Raw genomic sequence first — 10,321 nt, 5'->3', positions numbered from 1 at the left:
GTTTTTTTTTTAAATGTCCAGGGATGTAGCATTTTGAATATCTGCAGGGAGGTTGTTCCAGAGGGATAGGGCTGGTACAGAGTAGGGATGGGCGATACCACACTTTTAGGATTCGATACGATACTTTTTCTTGCATTTTCATCGATATCGATACCGATACCGTTAATTTCTTATTGGCAATTTTTGTCAGTAAATCCATTATTACATTTAAGACAAATCACAAGACAAATACAGACCATTTATACAAAATGTATTATGGTCAATACAAAATAAAATAAATAACATAAATATGAATGAAATAAATTATGAACAAAAACATACACATTTTCAGGCCCTTGGCTGTGTCGCTGTCGGCTGTGTCGCACGTTGACGCTCATTCGCTCGTCTCCTGTCACGTGACATGGGCCAGCTCAATACGCCGCCAGGTACAGGGGTGTCCCGGCACATAGTAATTTAAGTAAGTAATCTAAAACAACTGAAAGTGATGCATACACCCCCAATTGTTGGAAATCAATGCCAAATGAGTAGCGTGAGTATATCGATCTATCGATACCACAGGATCGATACGCCCATCCTCTAGTACAGAGTCTGGTGTGGGGAATGGAGAGCAGGCCAGCGCCTAAGGACGGCAGGTTTCGTGGTGGGGTGGATGGATGGAGGAGGTCGGAGAGGTACAGTGGGGCCAGGGCATGGAGGGATTTGTAGGTGAGAAAGAGGATTTTATATTTGATGCGGGATTTATTTGGGAGCCAGTGAAGGTGGATGAGGGTTAGGGGGATGTGCTGTCAGGTCTTGGTGTGGGTGAGGACCCTGGCGGCAGAGTTTTGGACATACTGGAGCCTATCTAGGGTTTTGTTGGGGACCCATGCAGACAGAACTCCATTGCAGTAGTCCAAACAGGAGGTAATGTATGAAGGTAAATATGGTGCAAAATGGGAGAGCTTGTAGAATACGATGTGAGAACTTGCAGAACAAAAAATCTGAACTTGTATGTTAAAATTTGCACTTGTAAAAATAAAATTTGCACTTTTAAAAAATATTCACACACATGTGATCTGAATTTGAAGTCATACAAAGAAAAAAAACATGAGAGCTTGTAAAAAAAATCTGAACTTGTAAGTTGAAATTTGCACTTGTGGAAAATGTTCACACACCTGTATTCTGAATGTGAAGTTACAGAAAAAATATTCACAAATGTGTAGATTGATATTTACATGAACACAATGACAGCTGCAAACTTATAATGCAACATTTATTCGTGTACTTTTTTTTTTTACTCTGGTTCATTTTCCATCACAACCACAACTCAGTGATTACAACCTCTCGAATCTGTCACTGCAACTTCACATATGTGCTCTCTCGCATCACAAAGTGGCCAATCTGCGCACCTCGACTTTCACAACACTCTTGACGATACATTTGGTGCAAAACTAATTTGTACCTGTGGACTTAGGCTGTGGAGCTCTGAGCTAACAGAACGGGAAAAGCAGGGTTTCTATCGCCAGATGAGGGACAACTCCGTCCAGCTTATTTATGTAGCATGGAAACTTGGTGGAATAGCATGCTAGCGTTAGCTAACTAGCAGCCAGCCCGCTTCTGAATAAATAGCTTTTAATTGTCTAAACATTTTTAACAGTCAAACTAAAACACTGGCGGTGAGCTCCACGGCCTGCAGCCGCAGACGGACCGTCATCAGTGGGGATCGACCAGCGTAGCAACACTGCTTTTGCCAGAAAGCTTCGCTGCCGACCTCGACCTGCAGTCGGAGCTCCAGCGGGACACGGAGAGCCCCACATCCGGTAGCAGCGGCCCATCCCCCGGCCATGACCAGAGCTTGCTTTGCTGATGTTGTGCATCCCTGCTAAGAATTGCACCCGCTTGGGCAGAAACAATAATTTCTGTAGAATTCATTGCTGCCGAAAATTACATCTAGGTAGCAAGGAAATGCTACTACAGAGTCTGATGAAACATTGATGTCTCTAAACCTTCTAAAATTCTAATCATTATTGATGAACATGACAAAGAGATTTACTTTTGCCTAGTTTTTAAACAGTACTTTCCCTTATAAAATCATTATTTTCCCTAGTGGATGCAATTCTCGGCAGGGTTGCGAAACTTGGCACCTGTTACCCACTGATGACGGTCCGTCTGCGGCTGCAGGCCGTGGAGCTCACCGCCAGTGTTTTAGTTTGACTGTTAAAAATGTTTAGACAATTAAAAGGTATTTATTTAGAAGCGGGCTGGCTGCTAGTTAGCTAACGCTAGCATGCTATTCCACCAAGTTTCCATGCTACATAAATAAGCTGGACGGAGTTGTCCCTCATCTGGCGATAGAAACCCTGCTTTTCCCGTTCTGTTAGCTCAGAGCTCCACAGCCTAAGTCCACAGGTACAAATTAGTTTTGCACCAAATGTATCGTGAGTGTTGTGAAAGTCGAGGTGCGCAGATTCACCACTTTGTGATGCGAGAGAGCACATATGTGAAGTTGCAGTGACAGATTCGAGAGGTTGTAATCACTGAGTTGTGGTTGTGATGGAAAATGAACCAGAGTAAAAAAAAAAAAAGTATACAAGTAAATGTTGCATTATAAGTTTGCAGCTGTCATTGTGTTCATGTAAATATCAATCTACACATTTGTGAATATTTTTTCTGTAACTTCACATTCAGAATACAGGTGTGTGAACATTTTCTACAAGTGCAAATTTCAACTTACAAGTTCAGATTTCTTTTACAAGCTCATGTTTTTTTTCTTTGTATGACTTCAAATTCAGATCACATGTGTGTGAATATTTTTTACAAGTGCACATTTTATTTTTACAAGTGCAAATTTTAACATACAAGTTCAGATTTTTTGTTCTGCAAGTTCTCACATCGTATTCTACAAGCTCTCCCATTTTGCACCATATTTACCTTCATAGTAATGGAAGCATACAAGGGTTTCTGCGACGGAGTCAGAGAGTGATGGCCGGAGTCTCGAAATGTTTTTAAGATGAAAAAAGGCGGATTTGGTGATAGATTTGATGTGAGTATGGAAAGAGAGGGTGGAGTTTAGGATTACACCAAGGTTGGACCTCAGAGGATGGGCAGGTGGCGCACCCGTCAACATCCAGGATGAGATATCCAACCTGGAGTTGCTGATGGATAAGAAAAGTAAACAAGTTTTCATCAAAATATATACATTAAATTACAAATAGTAAAAATACTCATGATGCAAAAAAAGATGTATAATATCACTGGATAATACTTATCAAAGCATTACATTTGTACAGTTAGGTGGGGCTAATTTCAAATGTGTATACTGCTGGATAGCTTTTTATATCAATATATCATAATTTATGAGTTAGATTTATATGTCTTAACAATCTGAATCTGGAAAGTAACTATAGCGGTCAAATAAATGTCTAGGTGAGTAAAAAGCGCAATTCCCTCCGGAAAAATAGTGAAATCTAAGCAAAAAAAACAGAAATACTCAAGTAAATTACAAGTACCTCAACATTGTACATACAGACTTAAGTACAATTTTAGAGGAAATGTACTTATAGTTACAGTCCACCATTGCCACATTTTTAACTTAGACCCAACAATGTATTTTAGTTTGTAACAACCTTGAACCTAAAGTATATTTTTAGAAATAGCAGTGTTTAGTAAAACATAAGCTCAGAAACAAGGATTACCTATAGGGCAAATACTTACATTGTGAAGAAAACCTTGGATGTTAAGGAAACAGAGGTAGGTCAGAGTGGATGTGACATACCGGTTGCCATCTGGGCTTCTCTTGTCATAGCTGTTTTGTTGAATTAGGCTTGTGACATCTCAGCAATGGGTGCAAGCACCCTCCTTGATACCTAATGTCAGCACAGATCAGACTACACTAGACCTGCACTGACACCACACCTCACTTAGCCCACAGGATTGTTCCCTATCACTCTCAGCACAAACAGGCTAATAGGAAGGGTGGCCCTGCTGGTTTGAAATTCAATCTCTCTAAGTTATTGTCTTTTGTGACAAAACTCATCTGTTCTAACAGAATAAATGATGGCTGCATTAGTGAGGGCAACCAGAGCCCATACATCACATCACTCTGGTGCTCAGTGATGTGGACCTCAAGTTAACCTTCCTCTCCTTTCTTCTCTTACAGTTCCTTGTGCTCTCAGTAGGGGGTAGTCGAACAACACAACACGTGTTCCTGCTGACAAGCATACACATTAGCCAAAAGAGCTGCACTTTTTTTTAACTGGAATTAATCAGCAAGTCAGGAGACAAAGCAATCCAGAAGACAGGACTAATAAAATTACATCAAATTACATCAATACTTTTAAATAATTTAGACATTGTGCCTTGATGTATTGTGCATTTCACACAATTTCTGCTGTAATGAATACATACGATACTAATGTAACATATACTAGACAACAAGCACTTGTGAAAAAATGGATTAATGTGCTATAGACTGATACTGTCAACTTCATTATTGGTATGGTAAGTCACTCTGCTCTGCAGTTGATATTCTTAGAGGGCTATGTCTATACTCATAGAATCTGGAGTTACTATCGTTACAGTATCTAGATTTGCTCTACATATTAAAGGTGTTCTCCAGCAATTTGAACTTTGGTAAATTTGATTTTTTAGTGCCCTAATATGGGTCAAGCACTAGTCCCAAAACACTGGCTCCTTTACTTCCCACAATGCAATGTGATACCGTCTTTTGTTAACAGACGGTATATCAGACTCTGTCTGATATACGCCCACATCTTTCAAACTACACCACTGTTGAAAATGTTCCAAGCCCAGGCTGAGTTACACAAGTGTGGTGTGAATCCCCAGTGGCCCTAATTGATTGAGATTGCTTGATATTTAGTTTTTTAAGCTTCCTGTGTCCAAGTAAGCCTCACTGAAATCATTTTATTAATATATACCTGAACTGGACAGCAGCAGGTAGTGTAAGGTGCAGAGAAAACACCTAAAACATTTCCTTTTATAATAAATAATGGACAACCAGGCTTCACTAACACACCAGAAGTATGCAGCGCTCAATTGAGGAAGAGAGAGAGAGAGAAGAGAGTAGGTGATGATGAAACTCAAGTGTAAGACACATTTTTAAAACACATCATGACCTGCAATTTATGTGAAACGCAGTTTCCTCATGTTAAACATGTTAACGCATCTTGTTAGAAAGGTGTGACCTTTGTCAAATTACATAATTAATTCATTGCGTTTCTTTTATCCAAAAAAATTGCCGAAGCATAAGACAGATTAGACAGACACTGCTAGACAGATTAGTACATTACATTGATATTAGAAAAACTGTGGCTACATATCTGATTCAAACCATAATTGTTACCTAAAATCCTTATTCATTCCAGTCCACTCTGGATTCCACTGACTTTAAAATCTGACTTTTATATCCTTTCTGTCTATCATTTGTGAATTTATAAAAAGCAACACACAACACAGGTGTGTACAAAGTATATAATCAAGTGTATTTTCATCTTTATCCACGTTCTGTACACATATTAAGATCCATTTCACATGAACACTATACAATAGCAATGAGTGAGGAATGGAATATTTTCTGAGCGCTGAGCAGCTCATGTTGAATGGCACTTTCATAAAAAATAACAGGAAATCACAGAGCATGAAAAAGTAAATGTAGACATAACTCAACAGAGAAAATGGCTTTATATTATCAGATCCATTGAGTAACAGATTCAGCACATATAAAATGCACAATGCAACAAAACAAAACATTTGTTTGTTCCATCCTTGAGTTTTCTCTGAATAATCGGAACCGTAAATAATGCAAAAACAAAAGATTTTTGCGGCAAGGAGTGTGCTTTTGTCTGGATTTAAGTAAAAGGCAATCTAAAATGTAACGTGTTAAGAGGAGTGGTAACAAGATACATCGAAACATCAGAGAAATATCAATACAATTCACAAACCTTCAATTATTCATCTCATAGAATAGTCTTTTAGTAACTGATAGAAAAAACAATACATGTTTGGCTGCTTTACAAGGAATATCTACTGTATGTCTCAAAGATATGTTTACATTTTCAGTGTGCTTTTTGAATGATCCCATGACAGTTTTGAGAAAGGATGAAATCAAGAGTGAGCCAGCCTCTGGTGAGGCAGGTTGCTTCTCCTGTTCCATGAAGAAAAACATTCTCAAATGTGAGTCTGTGTTCCCCCAAATTCCTTTGAAGGTGGGGCGGCAGCAGTTTTAATGTTGTCATGATATGTGAGGGGGGCAGAGCATCTCAGACATTTAATCTTCTTTATGCCTGTTCCCCTGCGTACACAATGCTTTTTCAATCTGCTAACCTCTATATGTACATACAAGCAATGTTTACAGAGAAATACCTTCACTGGTGTAGACTGACTTGCTCACAATTATCCCTACTTGAAATGGCATGGAAAACTGACTGTGACATCTCACATATGTAATGTTTCTGATCCATCATACTATAAGGTTGACTGGCTGGAGTATGGTGGGTGATTTAATAATCCCTTTAAAATGCTGTCTTTTTTTCCAGGAGAGCTAAATATCATGCCTCATTTATGATACTGCACTGGCAACATACTGTAATACCATCTCTTGTCGACGGGGGCAGAGTGACTGGGGAGTTTGAAAACTACATAATGTAACATGGAGGCTGCAGAGATGATGTGTTATCCAAATATAAGGGCTTTCATTTCAAGTGTAGTCAGAACTACTGGTGTGCTCTCTGCTCGTCTACCATACAAATTCAATATCTGGCTGGTCCTGCCTTATATATCATAACGAGGACATTGAGACTTGAGATAGAGCATTACAAAGAAGTACAAAGAAACATTTAGGCAAATCTGTCTGGATGTTCTCAGCACTTTCTTTACTGTACCATGCTATATACAAAGCCAAAGTGAGTAACATGAAAAAATGATACACTAACAAAGAATTGGTGAATGCAGACTGGGTGCATATTGTGACCCAGAGAATGAGTCCGATCTTGTACTGTAGATGAGGATTTTATCACTTTTAGGAGCTGGGCAACCTTGACTTTTGAGAAAAATGCAACTGTTGAAAGCAAGCTTTGCTTTGTATACAATTGCTTTTTGTGGCCTGTGAAATTTCTCTGATGGTCGACCTGACAAAACCTGGGAGCAAAACAACAGCATCCTCTCTCATCCTCTTGTTTCAGTCCACACTTCTCTCCTTCTCCGTTCTCAGACGTAATATTCTTTGTCTTTGTTCTTTTTGCCTTTTGTGATTGCCTTGGCCACAGAGGCCGTTCCTGTGCTTTTGTCTTTGACTACTGCTCCGTTGCCCTCCACAGTGGAATTGTTGGCAAAATTGTGGCTCTGGTCTGTCTGGTAGGAGCCCTCGTCCCGGTTGCGGTACTTGTACATGGCATAGAGGAGGATAAGAATGCAGAGAGCAGCAGCAGCCACAATACCAACCACCATCCCCGTGGTGCTACTGGACTCCCTGATCACCTCCACGGCACCGGGTTGGCTCTTTTCATCAGAGGCTGTGGGGTTGGCTGTGGGCACATGGGGAAAATTGGGGGGGTAAGTTAGTCCTGGTGTGTTTCGGGAGGATGGAGGAGCAGGGGGCAGAAGCACCTGGTCACGGGTGTTCATTTTGCCTGCGGGGATGTGGAGCTGGTCAGGGTTGGTGGTGGGAACATAAGGAGGTAGGGGGCGGGGTTTCTGGACTCCACCCTCACCAGCGGTGGGAGGTGGAGGAAGGACTGTCCTGTCAGTGACCATTGGGGAGTTATTATTGTAAAAGTCCTCGTCATCTGATTCCGTCATCTCCCCAGAGCCAAAGGCTGAGACCTCCACAGGGTCACCACAGCCCTCCTGGTCCGGGGGGCAGGAAGGGTGAGGAGGGAGTATCAGGGACTCTTTGGTGGTTTCAAGTGGGGATAGGAGGGTAGGGGGAGGAGGGATGACGGGGTAACGGGTGGCGATGGATGGGGACTCAAGGGAATCCACTGTTATAATAGGCAACACTAATTCACCTCCTAGAAAGGAAACAGAAAAGGTAGGGGATCCTGTATTAGAACGGGATTAAAATTTAAATTTGGGACTGCACTCATTAAAATAGAGGCACAATCTGTTTATTATGTAGAATATTACTGAGAAATTAAACTAAAATTACCTGGCTTATCAGTGATATTATTCACACATATTACTTTTTTACTTATGCTAACTTCTGTAATACAGATTATTTACAACATTTGGCACATGAAGAGAAAAACAAATCAAAACCATCATTCTTGAATGACGTATGCTGTTCTCAATTCTTATATGAAGTCAATGTTTGGGTGTGCAGATTTCGATTGTGTAATATTATGGAAACATACTGTAATACAAAGTACAATACAGCAAGAACATTAAAGAGCTCACATGTAGACATAAATATACAAGATGACCCATGAAAGACGGCAGCTGAATGAAGAGCATATAAAAGACAAAAGAACAGTAAATTAAATCGCCATGCTGCTGTATGCAGGGGTTAAGGGATGACAAGAGAAATCACAGACAGGTTATTTAATGAAGGAATCACACATGGAATATTGTGGCTTACTGAAATCAACCAGTGTGTCCCGTATATATTTACTCACTATTTAGATAAAGATTCCTCACCAACTAAACCCCTATATTTAGCTCTATGTATATTGTATATGCCATGCATTGACATTTCACTCTGCGCTTTTTTTTCATGGCTGCTAGGTTCATCATCATTATTTGAGTCACACTTTGCAGGGCCAGTCAACAACAAACAATTTTGATAAGGTCATATTAATAATTGAAGCACCCATAATAAGGGCAGACTCCTTCCTAAGTTCCACAGCTTGTTCCTGTCACAATCCTGATCTACTGTCTACTGTGCTCCACTCTTAATGTATGGAGTACTCTTCATAAAGATTTTCTTTGTCCAATTTGGTAAGTTACAGACATGACTTTAGGTTACAATCTCAAAGATCTCTGTTTCGTTGTCTTTGGCAACACCTATGGCGATAAGCGGTAATTGCAGGCGCAGCTTTTGAACGTCCCAGGTATGTCACCACACACACACACACACACACACACACACACACACACACACAGTTTGTAATACTGCAAATGAAAGGGCTTTCACCAGGCTTAATCACCATTGTGTTACCTCATTCGTCATGACAGTGACTTAACAGTCATTTATTAACTTAACAACATTCATCAAGCCCCTGAATAAATGACAGCTACAGAAACATGAAACTGAAGAGGGAGAGTAGAAAATTTAAAAAATAACGACGGCTGCCTGAAGTCAGTGTGTTTTTTTCTACATTCTTGTTGGATTAGAGCTGTACTCCCATTTCTTTTTTCACCATGGCTGACCCACCTGTTCCTGGTTCACACTCTTCCAGGTCCTCATCATCACTTGGACATTCGGCTGATGCCACCAAAATATCATCAGAGTTCTGCGGCTAAAAGGAAAATGAAGAAAAGTTGTTGTTTTCAACAAATATACAACACGTTCCCATTATCTAGATTTGTACTCAGTTTTTTTGTTTAGTTTTTTTTTTGCTGGCTGTCCTATTTAAGGAAAAACTGCAATATGCAGCACTGTACCACTTTTATGTTTTTTGCTTGGAGCAACACGAGTAAGACTACAAATCCAAAATGTGCCCATATGCAGCTGCTTTTTATCTTTCACCCCTGTGGCCGACTTCATATGTTTACGAACGAACAAAGTACTGCTGGTGGAGGGTAAATTCTCAGTAGGGTAAATGTTTTACATGTTTTCTTTAATTCTTTAAGGTCTTTCTACAATTCCTTTATAGACATATTGAAATAAAATAATTATTATATGCTAAATCAGTGAATATGTCTAAATTGGATGTTAGTGTGCACAGTGGACTCAGAATACCTGAGCAGAGCGGGGAATAAATGGTTCACAAATGGATTACTTGGATAAATTGAAAATACAGAGAAGGCAATTTTAGTGAAACTGGACAAGAGAAAATGTAATGAAAAAATGCACTCTGTATTTTTAATAGGAGAGGCAGGGGATTTGGCTTTGAAAACGTCAGGACTCCAAGTACAACTGCTGAAATCCTTTCAATTTGGCAGGTTTGCAGCATTTGGATTAAAATCAAATCATTTGAAATAGTGGTTGGTATGTTCACCAGTCTAGAAGCTGTGACTGCTCAATGTGTGAAATTCAACTGTGTTCACTAAAACCTTTTTTTATCATAGCTGTGCTAGTTCAAAAATATATTGTAACATTAATGTTTTATTATGTTATTATTATCCTAGCACACTTGGAAATAAAGAGAATTATGTGATGAATTCA

The 10,321-nt window shown here is 39.7% G+C and overlaps 1 protein-coding gene across 16 annotated transcripts in view; it reads right to left on the bottom strand.

Moving 5' to 3' along the window:
- Positions 1-5,459: 5,459 nt before the first annotated feature.
- The window catches only part of nrxn2a (neurexin 2a), a 120,073-nt gene continuing 115,211 nt past the window's right edge, over positions 5,460-10,321 (bottom strand). For 10 of the 16 annotated variants that reach the window (XM_031320037.2, XM_031320038.2, XM_031320035.2 and 7 more), the window contains 2 exons: positions 9,368-9,452; positions 5,460-8,006 (listed from right to left, as the gene is read on the bottom strand). In XM_031320037.2, the coding sequence (XP_031175897.1) occupies positions 7,204-8,006; positions 9,368-9,452 (888 nt within the window). In that variant the 3' untranslated portion in view covers positions 5,460-7,203. Of the gene's footprint in view, positions 8,007-8,391; positions 8,434-9,367; positions 9,453-10,321 lie in introns of all 16 variants that reach the window. The other 6 variants (XM_036008839.1, XM_031320041.2, XM_031320039.2 and 3 more) reach the window with 2 other exon arrangements.

The sequence above is a fragment of the Sander lucioperca genome, chromosome 13 (assembly GCF_008315115.2).
Source record: "Sander lucioperca isolate FBNREF2018 chromosome 13, SLUC_FBN_1.2, whole genome shotgun sequence".
Classification (NCBI taxonomy): Eukaryota; Metazoa; Chordata; class Actinopteri; order Perciformes; family Percidae; genus Sander; species Sander lucioperca.
This window is presented reverse-complemented; position numbering and strand designations above follow the sequence as displayed.